Consider the following 27,956-nt stretch of genomic DNA (forward strand, 5'->3'; position numbering starts at 1 on the left):
TTTTCAAGTGCCAGTATTGTTTTCTGAGGGTAGGAGAGCTAATAATATGTGACTAGCCTTCAGCTTTGAGTTTCACTGTGGTTGATGTTATAATCTGAAGATAGTGTTTGCTCTGTTTTACACTTCAGAGTTAAGGATCTTACAGAAGGAGGCCTGATATGTATTTTTAAATTTTATTTTAAAAAATCAGTGGTTTTGAAATGGATCTTTAGTAATAATCTGTGATGTATTGTTCCTGTTCTCTGAAGATTTATTTCCAGATACCATTAATGAGTTCTGAGCCAATTAATTTCAAAACAAGGTGATCTTTCTCATGCATTTCAAAAGCATCTATCAGATTAATATAATTGATACAGAGGCCCACAAAACAAGATAATGTTACCAGATACTTTCAATGTTCAGCAGCATCTCTGATGTACTGGCTCAGCAGAAACTCATCCAGAATGCTTTAGGGTTTTTTAATATTTAGTAGTATATTGCTGAATTATGACCCTGTATACATCTTTTTCACCTCCCAATTTACCTAAAAAAAACCCCAACAGACTGAGTCAGCCTTTAATTCCAAAAAAGTACTGAGTCACCTAAATCCTCTGCCTAACTCTTGAAAGTCAAGTTCCAAGCTGCTAAGAGCAGTATGACAAAAAAATGTAATACAGTGTGATTTTAAAGTAGGATATCTAACACTTCGCCCAAGCCCTGTAGCAGATGCCACAAAAGTCAATTGACTGAGATGGGGTTTAGCACTTATTTTCTCTACTGTTATGTGGTCTTGACAGCTTTGGGAGATGGGGTTGGTTTTATGGTTTTATTCTATGCTTCTGCGTGGGGGAGGAAAGGGGACGGCGACGTGTCGTCCATTTTACTTTTTTTTCAGAAACTTGTGGAATTTTATTCAAATGAAGAACTGACATTTTCAGACATAAACATTTTGCTGATTTTCGGTTTTAAGGGGAAACCAATGCAGATGCCTTATTTTTATTTTTTTTTCTGGGAGGATTTCTTCTAGTATATCGGTATTGATATATCTGTTCTTTATCAGTGCCTAAAAGTGTTACTTTTCTGCTGTCTTCATAATCCATTTGTTTTCTGAACATGAAATCAAAGATGTTTCTACATCTTCAAATGTGTTTTATATCTGTTTATCTGATTAGTAAAACAATACAGAAGCAGCAGCAATAGGCCTAGAAATAATGTTGGTGAAAGTTGGGAGCTAATGGAATTGAATTGGATCTCTGAAAACTAGTTACAAAGTCCGGTTTCTGTTTCCTGTATTACGGAAATTTTTCTTGCATTTCTGAGCATCTAATCTTTGATCAGTTATATCCTCAGTGTTTTTACTTGATGTTCCTAGCCCAGCATAACTGTTGCAGATGTTGCACACAAGTTCAACAGACCTCAATAGCTCACGACAGGCAAAGCAGAGTAAGTATGGAAGCTAATCTGCCGAGACCCAAATACCTTCACAGTATATATGATAGTATTTGTACATTTAATTTCTTTTATTTCGTCTATGAAATGTCATTGTTTGAAATGGTGGCTAGAGAGCATCTGAAAGCTTGATTTTGTTTCTCTATTTCCATTTTGCAATTAAGTGAGGAGGATACTTCAAGAATCAAATGCCTTTGAAAGGTCTGCATGCTGTTTGAATATATGGCAAGCAATTAGCATTGCAAAACCTGTAACCTAATGCTATAAAAATAGAACTGCAAGCTTTGTTGGAAGTGCAGTTGTTGTACTGAAATTGACAGAATGTTGATTAAATTAGGTATTATAAATTAGAGTTAAAAAATGTTAAAATATGGATACATTTGACCAAAACTTAAAATACATCTAAAGAGCATCCTTTTGGTCTGTAAGAAGCTCAATGGATTTTAGCAAGATTTCTTGTTATGTGAAGTGGTATATATGAAGGAGACAGAACTGAGAGACCTGGATTTCTAGGATACCTACACTTTTTGCCCTCCTATTGCAGTGCTGTGAGAAACAGCTCTGAATGAGTTCAAGACTGAAACCTTGATACAGGAACTTAGAAGACAATAGAAAGTTAGTTGCAGCGACTCATGCATTAACAGAAACCTACATGAACAATTAAAGCCATAGGAAAACCACAGAATCAGAGAATATTTTGGGTTTGAAGGGACCTTCAAAGGTCATCTAGTCCAACCCCCCTGCAATGAGCAGGGACATGTTTAGATCAGGTTGCTCAGAGCCCCATCCAGCCTGGCCTGGGATGTCTCCAGGGATGGGGCATCCACCACCTCTCTTGGCAACCTGGGCCAGTGTAAAACTGTAGAACTTCCATTTAAAGCTTGAAGATTCTTAAAAATGTATTTGTATTCATCAAAGGACCTTTCCAGATTTCTACCTTTTCTTTAATTCTTTTTGCACTGGTTGCAAACACTGCATTTGAATTTCTTATTTGTCTATGGAAAAAGAGTTCTCATTTAAAGAACTGCGGCTTCTGTAACCTCTCAGGAAACAGTGTCTGCCCGTGAACAGTGGAAATCTTGGATTGCAGTAGATTATAGCTTCATGCCACAGGAATTCATCTCATCTAAAGCATGAGAGAAATTAAAGTACATTGAGTATTTGGCCACATGATTTTTTAAATTTTTTTTTAAGTTCCCCATAGTATGTGAATGCCATGTTTTTCAAGTAAGGTGATTAGCTAAGGGCACTAATTTCTATAATAGTGCAAAAAGGGTAATTTTATGGAAAAAATTGTATAAATTGTATAGTAACCACAGTTGTGTTATGGAACATGGTGTCATTAAATCCATAATATTTATTGAATTGGATGAGCCATCTAGTTGTCCTTATATGTACAGTTTTTCCTTTGGTGTTCATAATACAAGTAGATTTTATTTTTAGACTAGCTACTCAGTGTAAGATGGAAGGTTAGTTGTGTGAAGTCAGGTGCTATTTTTGGTTCTGTATTAGACTTCCCAGTTATGCCACCTAAGGAAAGAATCTGTTATGCTGACTTTTGAGCTGCTGTGATTAGTGAAGCTATGGGCAAAGATATAATCCTTGTTTTAGAGCAGAAAATACTGTGGAGTTTTTTGTGTGGCTGGGGTTTGTTTGTTTGTTTTTCTCTTCAGACATACTGGATTATGGTCATGTTATAAGATGCATTTGTTTACAATTTCCACTTATTCCATGTTTATTAAGGCTGTTGTTTCTTGGTGTAACTTGTGAAAAATCGAGAAGTATGACACTACATTTCACTGTTTAATATACTGAAATTATTTACTCTTGTTGAAGTAGTGGATAATACTGCAGGAAGGGTTGTTCTGGGGTGTTTTGTGTTACAGAGACAGATGAGCTATACAGTGTGATTCAAAATTCGCATAATTTTAGTCATTTTCAGCTGTAATTTATCTGATATCTAAATAGCTGCACATAATCAGTGCAACAGTTGAAATATGATCAGTTTTGCCCCTCGGAAAACTGGTGAATGGACCTTGCCAGAAAGTCCTGCCGTACTGGAAGGCTTTAAGAAATGGATATATGTGGGAACTCACTTTAACTTGTGCATATTTCTACAGCCCATTTTTCTTACTGTCATTTCCCTTGCAGCAAGGATGATTTACTTGAATCACACCCAAATGGGTTCTTCCATTTACACATGTGTTCCTTTTCTCAATTAAACTTGGAGATGTTAAAAAATATATGCAAAAATCTGCTTAAAATTGGCATAAAACTAAAATGCGGTATGTGCTCTATTCTGTCATCTATTCCCAGTAGCTGTACGGCAGCATGAGCTGTGGTGACCTGACCAGGCTGTTTTTGCAGTCTCTCTGCATTGTCACACTAGATTAGGCATTTCCTGGGCTTACTGCCAGACTTTTTCTGTTTACAAGGCAGCAGGCAAAGATTTAACATTTCTGTTTTCTTTCTTACTCCTTGGATTCCCTGTGGGACAGAAAGGTTTGTCTCCTCCTTTCACAGTGCTATCCCTCATCACTGAGTATTAGTAAAAGTAGGTTCATTTTGTAATGATGACTGTAATAATGTGACACAGCCATTGATTAAATAGCCATGTAGGAAGCTGGCCTGGAAGAATTATTCTCATTATAGTCTTTGGGGTTTTTTTTTGTTTGTTTGTTTGTTTTGGGGTTTTTTTGGTTTTTTTTTTCTGTTTTCCTAAATAAGTTAACAAGCTGCTTTTATCCAAGGCAGGCAAACTCAACATTTACAATTTTTTAAAAACAGAAAACTCATTTTTCTCTCACTGTTTAATGAATTTAATAAACTTGAAGGAAAAGACAGAAGAGTGCTAGATGTCAAACCTCAGATGGTGAATCAGACAATGTCTTGTGGAAGTTCTGACCTAGAAATCAGATTTATTATCTAGTTTTATTGCAGTGTCCAGAAGAGCTGAGGAGGCCCTCAGACTTTTCACAAGCTGCAGTTGTGTATAGCTTCAGGTGTGTGTATAATTCTATTGACTGCAGTGGAACTGTTCTCAAGCCTAAAGCTAACCAGCTACCTGGGTTAAAAAGGGACTTTGTAGAGTGAGACCAAAAAACAGGTGACGCTACTCGAATTAGCTATACAGAAAAAGGACCATCAGCATGTTTTCACAAGCAGATTAACTGAGATTTAGGAAGGTCTTAGAGCCCCTGAGTAAATTGCAAACAAACAGACAAACCCCACTTTAAAAATTTTCTTTATTTTGTCAAGAAATATAGGAGATTACTATAAAGGAAAATCAGTGTCTTCAAAATCTGAAGTAAATTTTCTGGTCAAGATGCACAGTCATATAACAGAAGATCAGGTAATTTATTTATAAATTTTGTAACACAGTCAATAGTTTTGCATTCTTTCTGTATAATCTGATCTCTGTTACTGTATCTCATGTTTTAGTCACAGACAAAATAATTGTGCATTTGAGCCTCAGAAATTAAGAGGTATTTGCCCTAATTCCAATTACTGTGTGTTTCAAAAAGATGGAACCAATTTCAAATTAGTTGCCATTTGAAATTGGGTCCATCTTTTTTAAATACTCTGTATTTTTAGAGCGCAAAGGAGATTTTTTTTTGTCCTGGTCTGCTAATGACTTCATGGAAGTTGCCTACTGGGGAAGTTACTATCAGGAATTGCATAGCCCTTATAGCTACAACCACTTGGAAAGATGACTTAGAGTCTATCAAGCTCATGGTTATATGTCCTCAAGCTTTCGGACTCCACAGGTTCCACTGTAGCTGTTTTGAGCAGACATGCCCAGTCTTAGTAGCATGTGAGCTCCTTCAAGTATTGCATCAGAGGTTACTAGCTTGATTACCCATCTTTTTGTGTTGTGTAATTTTGTTTGGTTTGGGAATTCCCAGAGAGATTCTATAGTAGAGCTGTCACAGAAAACATACGCTGGTGAGGAACAGAAGTTTTGGCAGTCCTAGTTAAACCTCTGAGATGTCAGGCTGCCCAGGGGGGTTGTGGAGTCTCCTTCTCTGGAGACATTCAAGACTCACCTGGACATGTTCCTGTGTGACCTCACCTAGGCGTTCCTGCTCCAGCAGGGGGATTGGACTAGATGATCTTTTGAGGTCCCTTCCAATCCCAAACATACTGTGATACTGTGATACTGTGATGTCAAGTGCTTCTTCTATACCAGCAGGAATCTTATAACTTGACCTGATTTTCCAGGTTTACTACATATCTGATATAGCAGTGGTTTCTGTTGCTGCTCTTGTGTACAATGTGGGCTTCCCTATTTGTCTGTATCTTGGAACAATTTTGAACAGTTTCTTTTTTGCCTGCTTCTAAATCACGTAACGAAGTTGCCTTTGACGTTTGGTCATTTCTACCCAATTAACAGGCTGTTAATTAAAAAAAAGAATACTGGCAACTACAGTATTTTTATAAAGGGCATGCCAAGGGCTCAGTTATTGATGACTTTCTCTGCATGTCTGCTTGCTGGATGTATTCTAGCTACCCATCTGGCTATTCTCTCGCTGTTTACTGAAGATGTGTCAGGAAATGTGACTCAGTATAACCAGTCAAATAGCTGCCTTAAGCTAGTATTGAACCTTCCTTGTGCTAGTCTTGGTTTCCATCATGAAGGATATTGATGGCTTAGTAAGTAGTGAATATTGGTGAATATTGGTCGAACACATACACCCTCTTTCCCTTGGTTCATTTTTTTCTGAGGTAGTGCAGAGACTGAGGGGAAGTTCCAAGAGAAGAAAATGTGTTGAAATCATAGTGCTCAGCAGGAAAGGATAGGAATGTCCTTTTCACATTCCTTTTTGGGAACGCTTCCTTTTGAAAGTTAATTCTGCCCCTGTTGGTGATGGAACTGAAGTAGAAATCAGAGAAGTGATCTGTTTCTGCTGGAGTGCTTTCTTTGCGTTTTGCACTTTGGGACATGCATAAACCGTTGAACTATAAGGACGATGGCTATGGTCAGAAAGCTTCAACACCACTGCAAGGATTTTACTGAGACTGTATGGCTGTGAGGAGGAAGTGGCAGGGCTAGCTTTATTTGAAAAGGAGAAATAAAGATTATGATTACCAATATGACCTGACTGGCAAAATAGACAAATATTTGACTTTAGAAATAAAGGTTGATGCAAGGGGCACAGGGCAAAACCGTCAGGATGGTGTAGCTGTAATCTGTTCTGGTCAAAGAGGAGTAACATTTCCCAGGAGAAACGTGGAGATCTCTCGCACTGAAGGTGGTAGCAGGGAAGTTGTATCTAGATTTGTCATACTGACATTTACCAAGTTATTATCATTTTTTTTTCAGCCATTTGTGGAAAAAACCTACTGTGTTTCTTTAAAAATTTCAGCCTCAAATGCCCATCAGAACCTCTGAGCTGAAAACACATACACATCCAGCTGCAACTGTACATGCCAGTTTTTCTTTTGCATCCTGTGTTATGTGCTTCCTTTTAAAAAATATTTACACCATATCCTGTTTTCTTTAAGTCAGTAGATATAATATTTCTTCAATTATTAAATACAAATAATCTTGTGTATCTTTTCCAGTTTTGATGTTTTAGTTTGTAGAGAATTTGACATCCAGAGCAGCTTTCCCCAGACACAGGGTGCGGCTCTTCAGACTTCAGCTGTACAGTCCTGTTGCTGCTTACTTAAATTGAATCAGCCAGAACCAATTGAGCCAAACTATTTGTCTTTACAGCTGTTCATTCTACATTTAGAATGAAGCATATTTGTAGAGCTGGAATAAATACAATTTGCCCAGTGAGCTCCTGGCTGGAGGGTATCAATATATGGTTACAGAATTCTCTTCAGTGCTAAAGCTTTGAGAGGAATTGAATTTTTCAGTAATTTTTAGGTGTTTATAAAGCCTCCATGATGTCAGTCTTTCAAAATTTTTAGCATTTTTTTCCAATGGAGATTGGAATAAAAGTTTGTTTATATAATTCATTTTTTCTAATTGTAACTTTATCATAAAGGACAATTATTACATATCTGTTAAATTCTGTCTGTAAAAGATCACTCATTATTCATGTTTCTTCTGGTGGGAATGTATGTTCTTGTTAGATGCAGAGGTGGGAGTAGGGGTTGGTGTAAATTACATTTCTAGGCCTGTGTCATGGTAATAGGAAAGAGATTTCTGTATGGATGCAATCTGTGTATTCTAGTATAGTAGGTTGATCTGACAAAGTATTTCTTTAGAAAGAGCAAACTACTTTGGTTATAAATATTTATCAGAAATGTAAACCTGTTTTAAAAGGTAAATATGGTGAGCGTATATGACATGAAAACACTGCACTAGGAGACAGCAGGGGATCACAGCAGGGATCAGGAGATTGATTTTTCAAATACATGTGTTTGTCTCCCTTTCCCACACCCCATTTTCACATTTTGACTTGCAGTTTTGCCCATTTCTGTGAGTTTGTGCTTCATTTTTTCTGCTTGTAAACCATATTTTTGTGCTTTCAGCTCTGTGGTTTTAAAGTGCTTTTACCATTAGTGGTCTTACAAACTACTGGTAGTCATGCCACTTCTGTAACATAATGCGTATTTAGTAACATGTAACACTGTTAGTAACGTCTTTTGTGTTTTTCAAAAAACTTCATCCATTCAGTGTCCCAAAATTTCCTCAGCTGGGCTGGCAAGGGGGAAAGGTTTTATGAGAAAAGACTACTTCTTTTGTAAGATGCCTTCAAGTTTTGAATCACTGAATCATTGAGCCTCTTGCATACTCGTTTGGGTTTCTTGCAGTCGAAGCCAGTTCTAATTTAATTTTCCTGGTACTGCTGCTTGAATTATGTTGTCCTGATCTTTGGTCTAATGGTAAGCGTGGCCTTTCTGAGCCTGTCAGGAAGCAGCAGTGCCCTGAGTTGTTTGCACGTTGTCTCAGAAAGCCATGAAGGATAGGATGGGAATGTAAGTGAGCTGTTCCTCTTGAAACAGACACAGGATAATGCTGTAGTGACCCTACTAAAAAAAAAAAAGAAAAAGTAATGATTACTTCCAGTTATATGTATCTGAGACTTCTTGCACAATGTTTTTGCTTGTAATTCTAAGCCATTAAAAGTATTTTTAAAGCACTGAGCACAAGTCCAATTGTCTGTGTCAATTAAAGCCACAGACAGGAGAGAGATGTTCTGATTGTGCTTTACTGCAAGGCTAGCAATGGAAAGCATGTGTTCTATATCTTGTATAGAGCTTTTGTGGATGTTAAGGAAGTAGACAGATCTGAATCTCAAAAATCACCTAATGACTGTTATTTTTAAAAAAGCTCTAACCACTGTTGAAAATCAGATCTCATTTTGATGCTTAATTTCTTCAAAGTATCTAAAGCTTTTAACATTTTCAGCTTCATGCATCGAAGCTCACAGCATCAGGACTAGCAAGAGAGTTGTTACTTGAATGAATGAATGACCACATATTTGACTGGTTTTGCTATGGTTCACTTATGTGCAGCTTTTCTTTGAAAGGCAGTTTGGGAAATACTTTGAGGGACTGAACAGTTCTTTCAGCACCAAGTGCAGCAAACCAGAGAATTGGTAAGACAGAGTATAGACACTTGGTGGAGAGAGAAGCTACGTTTGTAATACACTAATTTAACAAACCAAATTTTGACCCCTAACTTACTGGAATGACTGACATTCTATTTCTGTACAGAAGTTCTACTGCTAATGAAACTGAAAAAAAATAATGAATAGGTGTTCAAAAGTTTTATGTTTTTAAATTTCTAAACCGATTGAATCCTGCTCAAAGCTATAAAAAAATGCTGTATAATCTAAGTATGGAAGTTCTTTGGGATAGAATTGTGTGATTTGCAAGTTAGACCACAGTGGACCTGCAGCATTCGAAATCCCATGCAAACCATTCATTTCAGCTTTCCCTCAACAGTGTTTTGCACACTAAGGGAACACTGTTACCATTAATTGCAGCATATACCTTAATTCTGTAGGAAATGGAGACTGTTTGCGTTATCTCTGTTTGGGGGGCTGCTTCTTTGACTTTATTATGATAAAGGCCTAGAAAAATAACCATTTGACTGTACTTCTAGGAAAATGGAAGATTTCCATGAACTCGGTTTTAAAAATACTTCCCTCTCATAACAACATTGTTATTTGTGATTGGTAAGTTCTACTTGTATATTGTATACCTAACCAGTCTGGACTATTTGTAGGGAGAAGGAAAACTTCCAGTATTCACTGCTGAAATATGGCAAGAATCTGTGTATATTTTTCTCATATTTACATTTATCTGGCTTTCAGTTATAAGTGTAGTTTATTATCATTTACAGTAACCTAAAATATGTCTTGGCTTGTGACTGACAGGTAGAAGTCCCCCAGGTCAGGTACAGTGTGTGAGCAGACCAAGAGGCTGGCATTAGCCTGAGCTCCGAGTTGCAGCTGCTGTTGCACTATCTCCAGCAGCTTCTCTGATCACTGGTACTCATATTGCCAATTACTCCTGTGTGTTGTTCCTGCTGTGGGAAACTATATGCATGAACATGTGGGAAAGCACCCATGGAAATTAATACCTTTCTTAAAGTGTTTTATTCCCCTACCAAATGATCATTTACAAAAGATTTTAAGGTGCATTTCTAAGGATATTTCTGTCGTCTCTTGTGTCCAGGTCTGGCCCTTCCTTTGTAGAACTACTATGCGAGCAACAAAAGGATGCTGCTGTACACAGTTATGTCCCTCTGTATTTCCCAGAGCCTGACATAAGACCTGTCATTCTCTCCTCTTTTACTCTCAGCTCAGTTATTAGACTGGGTAGGTTAAGGAGTGAGGGGGAGGCTTTGAATCAGAACAGAAAGATTCATTTTGGACTCTGCTAAACCACAGCATTTAACTCTAACCTGCTCAAAACAGCACTGCAAGGGCATTGCAGGCATGAGTAGAGCAATGATGGGTATGCAGAGCTTGTGGAAATTCCACCCAGTTTGGGGGACTTTGGGTGAGAACTTGTTCTTCATCTCTGCCCATGTCCAGCAGTGTGACTGGGGTAAACGTTCTGAAAGCTTTCTTACAGCTTTTCCTGTAGTGGAGGGCCTAGGTTGGTTGCTGGATTCCTGAAATCTGCGGAAATGATAGTGCATCCTCTTATTAATAGAGAGAATTATTAAGTAGAGAGGAATGAATCCCATGTTAGGAAAACTTCTCTTAAATTTGTACCACCTTTTCAATCCAGTTATCACTGCCTCTTCAGTTAACTGGAAGCAGCAGTTTCAGTTACAGCTGAAAATCTCTCTTGTCAATGAGAGCAGATTGTCAGTGCAATGGTAACATGAAAAATTTTGATGATGGCTGGAGTCCCGTGGCCTCATAACACAGTGACTCAGCTGCTGGATGCTGCATGTGGCACTGCGGTGAGGATCTCGCTGTATGGGCACTGGCTGGTCCTGGGGTAGCTGCCGTGACAACCGCGCATGAGGTCAATGCCCACAGTGGGTGTCCTTGCAGAGGGCTGCCGGTCATTGATATTCTGTTTCTCAGAATACTGCAGGCAGTGGAAACCCTTCCTGCAGATCTGCCAGTGTTTACTGTTATCACAGTGGGTAAAATATGCAAATGGTGTTGACAGGTATCTGGGAAGGGAAAAAGCCAGTTTCCCTAAAAGTACTTTTTTGTTTTACCTCCTTTATTACATGGTTTTACCAAATGGTTGTAAGTTTCTTAGCTTCTACATAGCTTTTATTCCCACATCTCATTTAAGTGTGCAATGATAAAAAGAATAGGGAAACAATTACACAGTAAAATTTTAATCAATTTACACATTTTAAAATAGCTTGCAACATTGTTTGCAGGTACCAGAGGAGTTAGGAGGAGTTTGGTAGGTTTTCTTGTTGTGGCATTTTTCGTTTTGATTATTTTTAAAGAGGATACTTCCTCCTTCACAAGCTGACTTTTATTGACTTTGAGGAGTGAGGTTTTTCCAAGGTCTTTGGTTTTCTGTTTTTAAAGACTGTTTAAAACATTTTTCTTTCTGATCTCTCTATCCTTCTTGAAAATTGTTGTAACATCATTAGTGGGACAATTAAGGACAGACAGAGCTGCAAAGGGCATGGACAGGACTCTGTATTTATTTTTTTCTTGAATAAGAACTACTTTTTAATAAAAGGGGGCATTAAAACATGGAAATTAAATGACTCAGGGCATAAAAAATAAATTTGTAGATGCAATCATTTTAACTTGCCATTTTCCCATAAGCAATTAATGTAAGAATACAAGAAGCTTTGATATTTGCATAGTATTTATAGCTGGTTTTGTCAGTCATAATCATGCATGTGTAGTTCTAGGCAAAAATACAGGTGTTAAATGTAAGAGAAGGTGGTTTTGGAGATGAGAGGCAGCAACATTTTGCATTCTTGACGCCGAGGTTTCCTGCACTACTGATGTAGCTGGAGTATTTGAGAACTGGAGTATTTCTGTCATTAGAACGTTATGGTAACACTGCAAAAAGGAAAACACAAACTTATGAATTGTTGCTGACTAAGTGAAGATTTATCATTTGAAAGTACTGCATTTGTTTACTTTGCTTTGTATATTTTACTGTCAAGGTGACATGCTTGCAGGACTTCTTTGGAGATGATGACGTCTTCATTGCATGTGGGCCTGAGAAATACCGGTATGCTCAGGACGACTTCGTGTTGGATCACAGCGGTAAGACTATACATCCTAAACCCACTGACATAGCTACCTTCCTTGAGAACTCTCCCCCTGCCCTATTCAATCCTCAAGAGTGGTGTGATTTAGGAAAATATACCGTGGAATATATTTTCCTACAGATTAAAATGTTTTTCCAAGCCATCATCAGGATTCTATAAGTCTGTTAAAATACACTAACAAATCTGATCTATTTTCTTGGAAAACAGACCCTGTCCATAGAGTTGCATGCGAAACAGCGCTGAATTTTAACAGGTTCAGTCATGGATCCAGTGGATCTAAAATCTGTTAAAAATGTTCTGTTTTGACATCTGTGGACTGTAAAATGGTCTCCATATTGGTGTCTTAATGAGATTTTTGAAAAATCACGTATGTAATCATGCTCATTTCAGGTATTAAATTGTCCTGCTAGAAAATTCACACATTCTATTCTTGTCTGCTGTAGATCAGGTGTTGAGCCTGTTATAGGGGCTGTTGGGTGGGGAATGAGGTGAGACAAAGTGGGAGTTTGTTCCCATGCTCTGCCATTGACAGATCATGAATTTAACTTGTTTATGAAGCTTGTTTTTCTGTAAAGAGAATATGTGTCATGTAAGTTCAAGGAAAAAGCTCTCTACCAGGGAGTTTTAGAATTGGCTTGGGATATCAAATCGTATGAATGTTGTTTTTTTCTCTGTCTTTTTTCCATCTATATTGGTTCAGCTGTAGAACCACCCTGATTTTCTTTTATGAAAAAATGAATCTGTGGGAATGAAAACTTGCCTTGGCAAAAATAGTCAGATTGAGGAGAGCTTCAAGTTGTGCATAAGAGGGGGTTGTTTTATTGTCTTGCTTTCAAGTCACTGAAAGCAAACACACCTGCCGTTTTCTTTAAGTTTTATAAATGCCATAATTCCATTACAAAATTTTCTGTTACATCAAGAGATAGAGCTATATATCTAACCACAATGGTTCATAGACTTGGATGGATGGAGGATTCAGCTGGCTCCCATTCTGTTGTTATTGCCAGCATGCCACTTTTCCAGAACTGCCTAATTTTGTCGATTCAGCTAGTATGGAGGTGACAAAAAGGATAGTTTTTTAACATAATTTTAGACAAGCTAAGATGTACTTTTATTCTTATGCAGGGATGGAAGAGCATAGTTGAATTAAGTCACACTGCAAATCACAGTTTGGGCAAAATCAGAATTTCCCTTGCAGATTTTAAGGCCTTAAGTTTGCTTTTCCCATTACACCATGCACGAACTACTTGGGCTCATTTCCTTCCTGAGAACCCTGTGATGGAGGGGTTTTTTCTCCTTTTATCTTATGGTCACGTGGCATCATAATGATGGCTTTGACTTCATAGTGATGAATAACAGGGATAAAATTTGGAGGAGAATTTATATGATTCCGTTGGAAGCTATTTGCAGTGGATGCTAACTGTGGGAATTAAAATGTTTCCAAAATGTCAGTGCATGTATGGCTATTGATTCCTTTTCCATTTAGGTTGTCCTTTATTTAATGATATATAGCTGATGGTAAATGGCAGTAATCTAGTGTCTCAGCCTTTTGGAAGTGATAGAGATTTTTCACCTATTTAAAAATTGGTCACAACATCAATTTCTTGCAAAAGAAGAGAAACTGAGCTTGATCTGCATTTGCCCTATATGAAGCTGTCATTACAATGTGCAGGATTTACTGAATTATCAGAAGAACTTTGGCATCAGCTGACTTCTTCGCTCTTTCAGCTGTGCCTAGGTACAAATTTGAATTATAGCAATAATCCAATCTCATGAAGAAATATTACATTCAGAATGTTACATACAGCGTTTGACTGGCTCAAAAATGTTTGTGTGGTATGTAGGTTAAATTTCTGAGATGCTTTTCCAAGTTTGTTTCATTCAGTTGAGTAAGCATGCTTAGAAAATAGTGATGTTCATTTTCTGGATAATAAACACCAACAGTAGTGTTTGGAGGAAGCCTGGACATTGACCTGTTGTTGAAACTCTATCTGCTTGCTTTGTAGAATGCCGTGTTATGAAGTCCTCTTATTCCCGATCATCTGGCATGAGGCATTCTGGGTCCAAAAGTCCAGGAACTTCACGTCGAAGCAAATCACCTGCCTCAGGTACTACTTCTAGAAAAGAGCTGAATACATCAAATACATGAAAGTCAGGATTTGTTAAATGGGGTGAAAAAACTGTTGGCTCTGTCTCAAATATGAGTGCTATGCTTTGTTTCCTGAGGGAAATTTTTATTTTTTTTTCAGTTTGTCTCCTAGATTTAATACTAATTTATAGTAAATTTTCAATTATTTTTGAATCTTGGAAAGACATGTGGTTTCTATTTTTTAATTAACAGGCACAAAAAGTTTCAGTTTATGAACACTGCAATAATTTGTGCTAATTGTACATTTGGGATATGTTTTCAGCATGGCACTTGATTTTCTTGAAGACTATTAACTACAGCATGGTTATGTGGTTAAATTGACATTCATTGAACTAGAGGACACCCCTAAGTGTTTTGAATTTGAAAGTCTTCTCCTATATAATCCAGATATTGTCAGAATTACAGGATTTTGCTGTTTCAAATAATTTTAGGGGCTGTTCTGGAATGCTATTGCCCATTAACAGAGAATTTTTTTTCCTTCTTGTGCTTCCTGTAATATCAAAGAAAGGTTCATGTTGTGGTTTTGCCAGCACTTTGGCTGAAAACTGTGTGTTCCTATCAGCTTTTATGCAGAAGGGAGAAACTTGGGGATTTGCTTGTTTGTGGGGTTTGTTTGTTTTCTCCCTTTCTTTACCTCTGCATTCAGTTTCTAAGCACAACAAATCTGAACTGATTTTTTTTTCCCTCTGACCCAGTGAAGTAGCCCTCAAGTCAAACCATTGAATATGTAAATATACAATGCTCTGTTTTGAATGTAACTAGCATGTAAGCTCCTATGCGTATATTCAAAACTGCAACATGTTCCATATTCTCATTTTCGTATCAGTATTTGTTTTGTTTAATTGATGCTGTTTAAATTAATTTTATGTCTTCAAGTTATTTCAAAGTGAAATATTTAATTTAATTTGATTTAATTTGAATATTTAACTGAAAAGTTTTAAGGAAGGATCACAATAATAACAAAGCAAAATGTAGCATGAAAGGCAAATTTCACAACTGATTGACATTTCATGCAAACCTGTTAACTCCTATGAAATCACATGGGATATCAACGGTGAATTTTATGCAAAGAATTTAGAAATCAGGGCTGTCATCTTCTTACTTTTTCTACTTAGATACCCCTTTGGTTTTTTTTTAATTTGAAAAAATTATCCAAGTGTCTGGTATTTATCCTCCTATTTACTTGCCATTTTTTCTCATGTATTCTTTACTTATCTTTATTTACCCTTCTTTCTTTCATGCATGTTCTGAGCTGTTTAATAACTTATTTCCTTAATGTCTTTTTCCTTTGTGTCAAATATATGAGTACAGTAAAGAGGGGTGGCCACTACTCCAGTGCTCATTCTTCAGCAAAATCCCCAGGTGAGCCATTACTATTATGGCTGTATATCACTAGTGTGTCTCTTCCTTCTCCATTTACCCTTTTCACTGTATTTGTGAATGTTTTCAAGCTTGAAGCATGCATTTTGCATTCCATGAATCAGACACATAATGGGTGTAGGGTTTTCAGTGAAGTAGATCGTTTGAGTGAAATAATATAAATGATGCTTTATAGCTGTCAGACATCAGTTAATGATGTCCAAGTTAAATTTGTAAAGGTATCATTTGACTACAAGTAGAGGAGCATTCTGAGGAGCAACACATTTGTATGTGTTTTCTGAAGTATATTATAACAGAAGAGTTCAAGCAGTGCAAAAAGATGGGTGAGAGTTGCTGAAAAAAACAGTGCAAAAACGTGGGGGTTTTTGTTTGTTTTATTTGCATTTTCTTACCTTTCTCTTTTTCTTGTGTTATTTCAGCATAAGTTCTAAAACACCTTCAGTTCAAAGTGCAAGTATCTCTAAAACACTGAATCTCTTACAAGTAGCATGCATTTTGATCGGTAAATAAGTTGAGACTTCAGACCGTATTAGAAGTTAACAATTTTTAAAGTATTCATAGGTTTCTCAGTTTTCAACATTCCAATATGGTGAAGAACTGTATTTAAAGAATGATAGAGAATAAATTGTTTTAATGTATATGCAGGCTGCTATACATGTTGAAAGAAACCTCAAAAGAACTTAGAAAATAGATAAGAAAGGTGAGTTTTGCATATACATGAAATAATCAGCAAATCAATGGCAGTGAACAAGTTTGTGCCAAAAAAACAAATCAGATTGTGTGTTTTTTGAGTTAAAATTAGAAGTTCTGCTGTCTCAAATAGCAGTTGGCTGACTACCTACAGGTGCCAAAGTTTTACATGTACACAGGGCCAGTTCCAGCTAGTTGTTGCAGTTGTCTGTCAACCTCTGTGCAGTGGATCACAGAATCCATTGGTGAAGCTGTATAGACAGCTCTTTTCCTCAGCAGAACATACAATATGTTGTAGAATCATAGAAGGACAAAAGTTGGAAGGGATCTCTGGAGGTCACCTAGTCACACCCCTGGCTCAGAACACCAATATCTAAGATATTAGCAAAGAGCTGGAGTACTGCCAGTGTATGCTAGAATGTTCTTCCTTAGTTATGAGAGGGAAGAAGATTATGTTAACCAACTGATTTCACAAGTACAGTTTAATGGTTCTGTCGATGCTTAAAAGGATGGTAGTGACTTAGAGACAGATAAGGATGTCTTGTACTGTAGACCTCAATGGTTGTGTTCAGGAAAGAGTGACCTTTCTCTGAGCTGCATAAAAATAATTTGTGAATAAACAACAATTTTCTGTTCCTGTGTAGTGGTAGCTGGTCATTTGGAAGCAAATTCTTTTACTGAAATATCTCATTTTTGGTCATGAACTTGACAGCTCAGTATTTTTTCTAATGGCTAGAGCAAAATTGTGTATGCAAGAAGCAGAAAACAGTAAGAGCATTCGCTAGCCCTTTACATCACCATACTTCTAAATCCTTTATAAAATAAGGAAGCATTGATGTGCCAGGTTTCAAGAAGTTTATCTAAAACAAAGTGATGAAAAGTAGTCTGCCGGTGGGGTGTATGCTCCTAAATCCTTTTAGCTTCTTAACAAAACACTTAAATAATTCACCTATTGTTCTTACAGGCAACCCTTGTTGAAATTAAGACAAAAGCATCCTAAACATATGGGATACTCTTAGTAGAAAAGCCTAAGCTCTTAGTTCTGTAACAGAACTGGAAATGTAAATCCAAGTTATCAGACTTCAAGACAGACTTATTCTGTAGCTAAATGCTAATTACTTATGTCTTAACATCACACATCAAAGAGAGAGATTTGTGTGAAATAGAGGGATTTATGGAAGTTGAAATACAGTCAGCCTGGCCTACTGGCAGATAGACTGCCCAGGTTTTAAAAATAGTATTTAGAAGGAACTTTCAGCACTCAGATAATGTTAGGGTACTAGGTTAATAGACACTTGGAAAATAAATTCAACAGCGCTGGTTAAAAAGCCTTGCATAACCCATGACAGACAGCTGAACATGCAAAGGTTTTGTGCAGATGTAACTGTTATTTGCTTTGAAGCTAAGTTTTTATTTGTGAGGGTTGCTTTTTTCTTTCTGAAAAAATAATTCTGCACCATGAATCAGCTATGAAACCTTTGTAGCTCTTACATATCTGCCTAGTATTTTCCTCTTCCTGGAAAAATGAAGTTGAGCTGGAGAGGAAATAATGTTGCATCACATGTCGCATCATATTTGTGTATGATGAATGGTATGCTATTTTGTCTGCATAACAAAATTCATAGGTTTGTTTTTTCCAGAAAAATACAAGGACTACCTAAGTTATATTCACCAAAGATATAACAGATGTTGTATCGGGTCTCTCTGGAAAAAATAGACTTAAAATGAATGAACGCCTGAAGTCAAGAGGGAGAATATTGCATGTTTTCACAGACACTTGAACTTCTTGGGAATTCAGAAACAACCTACTAGCTTTCAAATGTTGGGTTTGAGGTTTTACTTTGTTTTGTGGTTTGTTTTTTTTTTTCCCCTACATCATTTCATCATTTTTTCTGAACTACTGCTTAAGTTCTTTATAATCCAAACAGCTCTCTTGTTGGTTGGTTGTTGGTTGGTTTTTTTTTCTTTGAAAAAACAAACAAATCAACTCGTATTCAATAAGACATTTTACATAGAAAATGAGGCACTGATCTAAATAGGAGAGATAGTCAAATGTCTTTATGAACACTGTTTCTCTCCATGCTTTTTATGCAATATCACAATAAATTGTATCGTTTAAAGAGGCTGTGGTTATTATTTGCCCAAATCTCTTGCACTGGCAAAGGACAGAATAGGCCTTTTTCATCTCTAGAGTGACAATGCAGTATTTGTGTGTCTTCTTGATCCCATATCCAGCCACATGAATTTTCAGGGCACAGTTGTGTGGCATGCAAGCCTATAATTTATTCCTAAATATCGAGGAATTTGTTCTGGTCTTTGAATGCAGACTTGAGTGATAACTTGTCAGAGAGGTATGTTATGTTTTAAAGCAAATTAAGGTTTTTGACTTTTATTCACTTTTTCTTCTATTTGTTTGCTTTTATTGCTTTGATCAGTTAATGGAACCCCAAGCAGTCAATTGTCCACCCCAAAGTCAACAAAGTCCTCCAGTTCTTCACCAACAAGCCCAGGCAGCTTTCGTGGACTCAAGGTAAGTGCCAGAACTACCAAAACCCCTAAATTCCATTATTAACAGAATGATGTATTACAGTGATGCTGAAGAAGAAAAAAATGAAAACAAATACTAGTTTTGCTGGTATGAGTTCTGAGTTGAAGTAGAGAAGAGATCTGAAGTATGATTTTTGTATTTTGGGTTTGGTTGGTGGGGTATAACACTCAGCGCAGGGAAGGGGGAGGATGATGGTGGCTTGAATATGCCAATTTGCCCTTCAAATTTTCCATTGTTTTGTGGACTGCAGAAACCACCTAATAAATTTATATTCCCTCAGCCTATATAAATGTAATATCCTCTTTTGGTTACCGTATAGTCTTGTAGCATTGCCCAAAATTTTGTCTGAAGCATGCTTCTTCATCAGTGGCATGCAATTTCACCACTTAATGCAGTGTCCTGCCTCAAATCATGTGAGGGGTTCCTTTGGGAGCAGCCTCATGTCTGGCAGATTGTTCTCTGTGTTGCACCAAGAGAATTTTGTTCCTCTCCCACTTAAAAAATGGTAGCATTCACAGTTCTTAGAGGCTGCTCTCTCCCTTTTGCCTGGTAAAATAAAAGGAACAGTCCAGAGCACAGTTGAGCATCTTACTGCTTCATTTATGCAGCTGTCCTTTCAAGGAGAATTTTCGTACGAAATCATTGATTGCAGCCTTTCTGGAAGCACACTGGATGGTTCACACTGATTATTCTGATCAAGTAATAGCTCCCTTTGGTGAACACAGCAGTTGTGAAGAGGCTGCATAATTTTGTGGAAAACTGTTTTCTCAATTAAAAGACTGGCTAAAGGACGTGATTTGAATAGGATTTAGATTTGGGTTTTGACATGCTAATTGTTATCAAGTCTTTGTCTGTTTTGCAAGGAGTATGGCACTGGTTTCTGACAGGTTTCTGTGATAATTCTGAGAAAATGTTTTGATTTATTTGTTTATTTCTAATATATTTTCAGTTGTTTGGTTCACTGAGGCACTTTAGTGTTGATTTCTGCCTTTACGTTGTCGAGCTATACCATCCCGTAGCTTCTTTTTGTCTAAAGCAACATAAGTTGTTTTTTCCAACATTAAGCAATTTAAAGAGCAGTAATAGTCCTGACATTAAAAATTAGAAACTGTGTGTATTAAACTTTGTCTGGACAGCTCTGCTATAAAATCTACAGTAGAGGACACCAAAATCATTGAACTGGAGACTCTCGGCTGGTCTGTACTATATTTAAAAAATGCTTTTTGTCTTTCTTTAATGAAATTACAAGTTTAGAAATTAGCTAAGTTGTTTCATGTTTTCCCACACTGTCCTGTCTGCTTTTAGCTGATCAAAGCTCCATTAAGATAGAGATAATTCTGATAGTAACAAGCAATTTTCAATAAAATGGACATATCCTCTTTCCCTTTCACTGCAAATTTCACTGAAATAGGCTGTTGTACCTTTTCATTTTAGAACATAATTCATACTAGATACTAATGGGTGTTCATGTCAAGTAATTCATCCCTATATGACCAAATAAAACAGCAAAACCAAATTAATCATCTCAGACCTGGCCTGTTGCTGAAGTAGTGAGTACCTCTTTTTTTATCCCATTAGGATGCATCTGTTCAGCTGTGCTCCTGAGACTAAAGATAGGGAAAGTTAGCTGGTGAATCTCAGGATAAATTCCAAGGGGATCAAGTGCACTGTGCAGCAACCCTTACTTCTTGATTATGTTCTAGTAGTAATAACTAGATGAAGTATCATCATAAAACCAGTACCATGGTTTTATGCAAAACTATATTCTTTTAAGAAAATCATTGTTATTTTTGTAGGATTGATCTTGACTAGTCTGATGAGGAAAACAGAGGACCAGGCAAGGACCAATTTTATTATTTTGAGGTTATTGGTTTTGCTTATTGTAAAATAAATCCTTGTTGCTAAGACTGCATCACTGTGCAGACATGTAGTCTGGCTTCCTGCACTTGTATAAAGAACTGACTACAGCTGAATGTAGATATAAATACCATGGCAGCCAGTGAAAGAATAAAGTATATTTTTGAGTCTTCTGGCTTGGGAAATATGCAATATTTTGGCCAATTTGTTGTGTAGAAAATACATGTTTATTTTTGTAGAGCCTGAAACAGGAACACTTAAGAATGGTTTTATATAAGCTTGGAGCAGCAGGAAAAGGGAAGAAATCAAGGTTGATTTTTTTTGTTTCCTGTAAAGAGCAGGCCAGCAGGCCAGCAGAGCAGCTGCACACAAGCTGTCCTTTAAAACCTGTGTTGTTCAGAAAGCCAGAGCAAAATAAAACATTTGACTAGAGATTAGAACCTGGCTAAGCTTTTTGAAGTTTAAGTGATAATTCCAGTCATCAAGGCAGTAAACTTGCAAAAGATACTGATAGCAACAGCAATTTTTTTGTATGTCACTTTTCCTTTAAAGTGAAGTCTCTTCAGTCCCCAAGGATTCCTTCTGCTTCACGACACTCAATAAGCAGAAGTGGTACGCTGAGGCAAAGAAAACAACTTGCAGGAAACACTCCTCAAGAACAGCTTATCTTTTATGAGAAGAGTTTTCCTTCTGTCCTTTTTAGTTCTTCCAGCCAGAGTGCCCTTGTGCTGTTGTTTAGTACATACAGTAAGGCAGCCTGCTGTCCAACATCCCAATCTTGCAGAAGTGTTTAAAGAAGCTGTACTGGAGTCTGAGATTATATTGAAGTAAGAAATTAATGCTATGGCTCAAGAATAGTAAACACTACAGAATTTCCCCACAACCCCAAATAAATGCCAGGTGTCAAAGGCAGGTGACACTTGAAAGCTTTAACCTTTATCTTTGGTGCCTTTATGGATACACTGATATGCAATGCTGTTAGGGTTACTTTGGCTCTTAGCTCTTCCAGTACACTTCATAAGCACAAAATTAATCCAGAGACTAGATTAAATCTGAGATTTTGGAAAGTGATGTCATGATTTCCTTATGCTTACCTGGATATGTTTCATCTTCCGCTCTTGAAATTAAGTACCATGCCTTGTCATCTTTTTAAAAAGAAGATAAAATCGTACAATAAAGAAGTTTCACAGTTGAGGCCTTTCTTAGAATGTCAGTTATGCCAAATAGCATTGTGTTTGAATTTGTCTCACTATTACTTTTTCAATTGATTGACCAAATGAGCAAAGTGAAAGGGCATTAAAACCTGATCCAACAAATAACTTAAGCACTCACTTAACTTTAAGCTATTGAGCAGTCCCTTTTACTTCAATGATGATGTTAATGTGCTTAAAGTTAAACATGTGCTTAAGTGATTTGAAGGATTATTGCCTATCTTCATCAAGGTTTTAATCTCTTCAGTTTTGTACACATGTGCTTCTGTTAGCAGTGTTAAGAATATTTACACACAATTATCTAAACTCACAGGTGACACAGGTGCAATAGCAGTTCTTAGAGTAATTCTTTAACTGCTACCTTCGTTGAATTTACAATTCAGCATCTTTCTTGCTCATGCAGCGGATAAAAAGAGTTGGCTAATTTGTGCTGGTGATGCACTTAGTGTTAAGTCCATTCACCATCGCCATCAGTTTTCGAAAAGCTCTACATAATGTGATGCAACTCAAATTCTCTTTAGAAAAATCTTTATTTGGTTTTTCAGTGTTGCCAGAGCAGTGAAATAAAATGCATGACATTATATAAATGCCATACCATGTGGGCTCAAATTAATGCTAACACAATCACTACATTCTAATTGGCTACATTTTGATGAGTGCTCTAGAAGGCACCATCCTATGTAGCTGCCGAGAAGTTATGTATTTCCTTCAATATGAAAAAAAGCCCAGAATATTTCCACCAACATTTTTGTTGGGGGCAATTAAGCTGGCTGCAAAGGTTGACAGCTAAGGCACACATCCACTTCAATAGAATACAGGTTTATATCTGTAGAGCCTTCCTCTCGCTCTCACAAGACAAAAAATAAAATCCCACCAGACATGTAGTTATCTGGGATTACTTTCTCATGTCTTCCCACATTTCTATTTTAAATACAAGCGCTATGTTTTCATTTTTTAGGTATATGGTAGCATTCTGACTCAAAAGATTTATTAAAAATCTTTGCTACTGGAGCAGTACATGTAGCGTGATCAAAACGACTGTCAGATTGCTGCTTTTTCACTCCCAAATCACTGACTTACACACTGATCCAGATTTTAAGGGAATCTTGGGCCAGTGCATCCCTGCTGCTTACATCACCTTACATTTTGCATACCCATTTCAGTCCATGCTCTTGGGCTCTGTGATGGTTTAAAGGCTTTTACATTGTTTGTTTGTTTTGTTTCTATCATTAACTTGAAAGTAGAAAACCTGATGCACATGTTATCTGTCAGGGTGGAGCTGTCTGGCACATTATACACTGGATACTTCAGGTTAAAAGAAAAATCCTACAGTGCAAAGTATAAAATAGAGTTTTTAATGAGTTGGATATTAGTAGGGGTGAAAGGAATAATACTAAATACTTGTTGCTTAGTTAACATGTTGAGGTGCAATAAGCACATTGAGTACTAAAGTAGGTGTGTTAAGCTTATAGGTATAAGAGATCTAATGTGTTCTCACAAAACCACGTGTCATCTTGACAAAAAACAGATTATTTAAGTCACAGTCAGTCTGTATAAAATAATATAAAATATAGATAAATATCTTTAGATATCTTTGTAAACCTGGATAGATGGTTATTCTGCAGAAAATAGTTCGTTTGAACAAAACAGACAGTTTTTCTTCACCCACTAACTTTCATAACTTTTTACAGTATCTTTAATTAATGCAACTAATTTTGAGAACTGTGTATTCACTGAGATTTTCTTAGTATCTCTAGCAACTATGTTGCATTTTGCATTTGGCTCTGGATGTGCTGTTGAAACAAAAATTACCTGTGGAGAGACAGCTTGAGGGAAGTAAAAGCAATAATTATTATATTCTGTATTGTGTAATGTTTAAATGCAACAGGAGTGACTGTCAGCGTAAGATGTTCTTAGCCAGTAGCATCCACATCCTGAGGTGATGGTTTTATTCGAAGGGCTGGATATCCATCTCTGCTCTGAATTGCTCTGTGAGCTTTTAAAAATAAAATATTAAAGTCTGTCTCAGGTCTGAGTTTTCCAAGACTTGTATATGTATCTGAGAGAGTAGATTTAAGGCCTGTGCACTCTGAATTTATCACGTGTAAGGTGAACAGTATTGGAAAAGATCACTAGTGCTGTATAGACCAGAATACAGGAGGATGAATTATTGCAAAACCTAATCTGCATGTGATTGTAGATGCCATCCATATTCACTAGTGAGGTATTAAAGCAACATGCATCCTTTTCTCCTTGCTACTTCAGGAATGCCTCATGAACCAGTCAATCTATTTGCATATCTGAAATCTTTATTTCAGCTTCAAAATACCTGCAGATGTTGGGATACCAAGATATTCTAAAGATAACATGTCACTGGGTAGTTTAATGATTAGAAAATTTATAATAAAATAACTTAATTCTGTGTTACTTATTGTCAATTTTGACCTTCTTCTCACCTTTTCTGGCAAGACAAGCACCTCACAGATATCTTAAGAGTTTACTCCTAGTGTGCTCTGACACAGTGAGGAAAGAATAGACTGGTTTTGTTGCCAAGGAACTGACACACAGACCTACAGCACTCGAATTACACAGGATCTGTGTTGTAGAGTGAGTTTGGCCTCAAGTCTAGAGCCATGAGGTCAGTTAGTGGCAGAGGTAAGGTGAAACCCACTAGTTCAGGTTCTGATCTAGCGCCTCAGCCACAACAGCAGCATTAGATTTTTCCGTTTCCAACTCCTTTTGGCTTTTTTTCTTGGTGCTGTTTGCTTCTTTCTTGTAAATAAATACTGTGGTAAGCAGGGATGTGCCCAGTTATGCTCTGACCTGATCACAAGGATGATGGAATTTGGAAATGTGGGCTAGATATTCCCATGTATTGTCAGTCACTGAAAACCCAGAATAGATTACTAATATATTTGGCTGATAACTAATACTTCGCAGTGATCTCTTGTCAAGCTTGAAGAAAATGTGACTGACTGGTTATGAGACTCATGATTTTGCACAAATATCATTTAACCTAAATGTCCTTGTTCCTGGTATTTATTAAATAAATAGGTGGCTCAGAAAGACAGCAGCATTATCATAGTTGAAGTTATTAGCAAGAAGCAGAGTAGGTGATGACTGGTTGCTGTTTGATGGCCATTCTATGCCAAATGCTAGCAAACATCATTGTTTTAGAGGCTCTGCAAAATTACGTTGTTCAGCTTCTGGTTACTGTACCTTTAGCTGACCTGGCAGCTCAGCTGCCACTAGAAACTTAAGCATTCATTAGCATTTCATGAGCCTTTAGATAATATCCCTATCTGTTAGTTCAGTTCTTTCATTGACAATAGTGTTAATGATTTAAAATATTCAGCAGTGTAACCAGACAATGTCAGCTGAAATGGAAAATGCTGCATTTGCATTCCTAGTGTCATGCAAAGCATTTCAACAGACACTGAGCTTAAGGCAGAGAAGCATTTTAATCCTTTACATGGTGAGTGATGAGAATTACCATAATAGCCCATGAAGAAAACAAGATATGGAACTTCACAGAACAGCAGGAAATGCTACGTTGAGAAAGGGGAAGTGATATAAAATATACTTTAATTTCATGGAGCATCCCCATACTTAACTGTAATGGGAGAGCTTATAAAACAGTGGTGCATAAACACATCCAGTACATTTTACTATTTATGGCATGCAATCCTATGCCTCAACCTCTTTTTAAAATAAAAATTGTTGTGTATGTCCCTGGGCAGTATGACACAATGATTTTAAGTAGAATTGTGAAGATTCAGGTTGAGTACCAATTAAGTTGTTAGTGCAGCAAAAGTAGTTTTCTTCAGCCTTCATCCTTCAAAATCATTTAGATACTTGTTTCTTACACAGTGTCACAGTTACTAAAATTTTACCTATGTCTGGGTACATATCAGACATCTAACGTGAAATTCTTGTATATGTCATAAATCTTCACATCCACAAAAAAAAAAAAAGATAGACTACTAAATTATCAAGCAAATCTGACAATCATATATTTTCACAGCCACCTATGCCAAAATTCTGTTCTTTAAATGAAAACTAGCAGGGCCATGCAAGCATTTCTACATTACCTTCCTAGCATGCTTCAGTGCTAATCTGGAAAGAACGTATTTTGAGTTCTGTTAGGGAAACTGAACAGCTATGGAGAGATGTGTTAGCCTACACCACGAGAACACGTGTTGGCTGCATTGGCCACTCAATAGTTGCCCATAGATGGCTGTTTCTGGCTTACAAGAAGCTGTATACAGATTGTATTATAATGATCTTGTTGCATAGAATGAGTGAACGCTGTGTCCACGTGAACTGGTTCTGTGGTGTTTAGATGGGATTTGGTGCAGCTGGAGGGAATTTGCTGTTAATAGGTTTACTGAAATCTGTTCAACTACTTATCTAAATAGGAATATCAGGGCTGGATCTTAAATTGGTGCAAGTGACAATGATATAATGATAATGAACTGTGAGAAAGCAAAAACGAAATTAAGATGGGAATGGAAAAGTAAGCTGACCCTATATAGGTGTTTTAGGGTGGTTGTGTTTGGTTTTTGTGTTTTTTTTAACTTTGCTGGTTTTTGTCTGACTCCTTGTGATTACCATCAGAAATAATAAATTCTTACATACTTCCTTAGATGCCTCCACATGGTGGACCTTCTTCCAATGTGAATGGTGTACCTGAATCACTTCATTGCCAGAGCCCTGAAGGTAGGACACCAATAATTGCTAACAATCCTTGCAAAAATTTTATTGTAGGTGACAGTTGGTTTAGCACTCTTAGACGATTTCTGATGGCTGCAAATAATTTTTTGTTCTGTTTGATACCTTATTGACAATTTTATTATTGAAAAAAATATCATTTTCTGCACCAAGTCAGTAAAGCTAGGAAATAAATATTGTTCTTTTTATTAGTGGACCCTGCTCTCCAATGGTCGCTATTAAAAATGTGAGTGATTTTGAACAGGACTTGCAGGGTATCACCAGAAATCTGTTTGTATCTGGATTAAAAGTGAGACCCTCCTCAAAACAGCACACTGCGCTTCAGGCAGAAGCACTTGGCACACCAGCTGACCTTAGCTAAACTTAACCTTTCATTGCTTATCTCTTTAAAGCAATGGGGTTTTAAAAATTATTTTAAAATTTTCATTTTAGAGTCAAGTTTTTAATTTAAAAATACTTACATTAAATTTTAAAAATACTGAAATAAGCAGCAATCAAACTTATTTGCATTTTGGATGTTTCAGCAGCAGCTAAGGGAACTCGAAGGAATTCAGCAGATAAAACTTTCGGTTCTTTTACATGCATTAATCGTTTTTGCATTTTTGCTTTGAGTATGCACAAGATGCTTCAAAAAAATATTTTGAGTTCAGCAAGTATTTAGACTAAGGACTTCAGCTGCATTCATTACTTTTAGAATATGTCCACTCAAAAACCTAGTATTTGATTTTTGTGTTAATAGGTCAAACAACTCTGATTAGTCTTATCTTGCTCTTTCTTATGTTTGAGATAAAAAATAAGGGAATAAGCTGTGAAGAAAACAGCTTAGTTAAAGTTTTGGTTTGCATTTGTGACTGACTGTTTCTGTTCTGTATCTGTGGAAACCACAGGGAATATGTTACATTCTGCTGACACTTCTCTTCAACTTGCATTATTGACCTTGCTTTTTGCAGGTGTGAATGGAAACAAGTGCTCAGGGTCATCTCCCATTCTTGAGAAGTACAAAGTGGGGAAGGTGATTGGTGATGGCAATTTTGCTGTTGTAAAGGAGTGCATAGAACGGTGAGCAAGAAACTGTTCAGTACTGCTATGTATTTTACTGGATAAAGCCCTATATATTAGCATAATTGGATAGCAAATGTGATGAGATGAAAGCAAAGAGCAGTTGCAAAGATATGTCTACACTTGAGGAGAACTAGACATAGCAAAACACACAGAGATTCCTATGTGTTATTCCAGCAAAGGAACAAAAGCAGCAGAGAAACATGACTTTTTATCCCAAAAACT

The 27,956-nt window shown here is 36.9% G+C and overlaps 1 protein-coding gene across 1 annotated transcript in view; it reads left to right on the plus strand.

Moving 5' to 3' along the window:
• The window catches only part of DCLK2 (doublecortin like kinase 2), a gene marked incomplete at both ends in the record, with an annotated part of 82,792 nt that overhangs the window by 33,357 nt on the left and 21,479 nt on the right, over window positions 1-27,956 (plus strand). The window contains 6 exons of the mRNA XM_080343826.1: window positions 11,999-12,101; window positions 14,113-14,214; window positions 15,567-15,617; window positions 18,761-18,855; window positions 26,588-26,660; window positions 27,623-27,731. Coding sequence (XP_080199952.1) covers window positions 11,999-12,101; window positions 14,113-14,214; window positions 15,567-15,617; window positions 18,761-18,855; window positions 26,588-26,660; window positions 27,623-27,731 — 533 coding nt within the window. The remainder of the gene's footprint in view (window positions 1-11,998; window positions 12,102-14,112; window positions 14,215-15,566; window positions 15,618-18,760; window positions 18,856-26,587; window positions 26,661-27,622; window positions 27,732-27,956) is intronic.

The sequence above is a fragment of the Nesoenas mayeri genome (genome assembly GCF_963082525.1).
Source record: "Nesoenas mayeri genome assembly, chromosome: 4".
Taxonomy (NCBI): Eukaryota; Metazoa; Chordata; class Aves; order Columbiformes; family Columbidae; genus Nesoenas; species Nesoenas mayeri.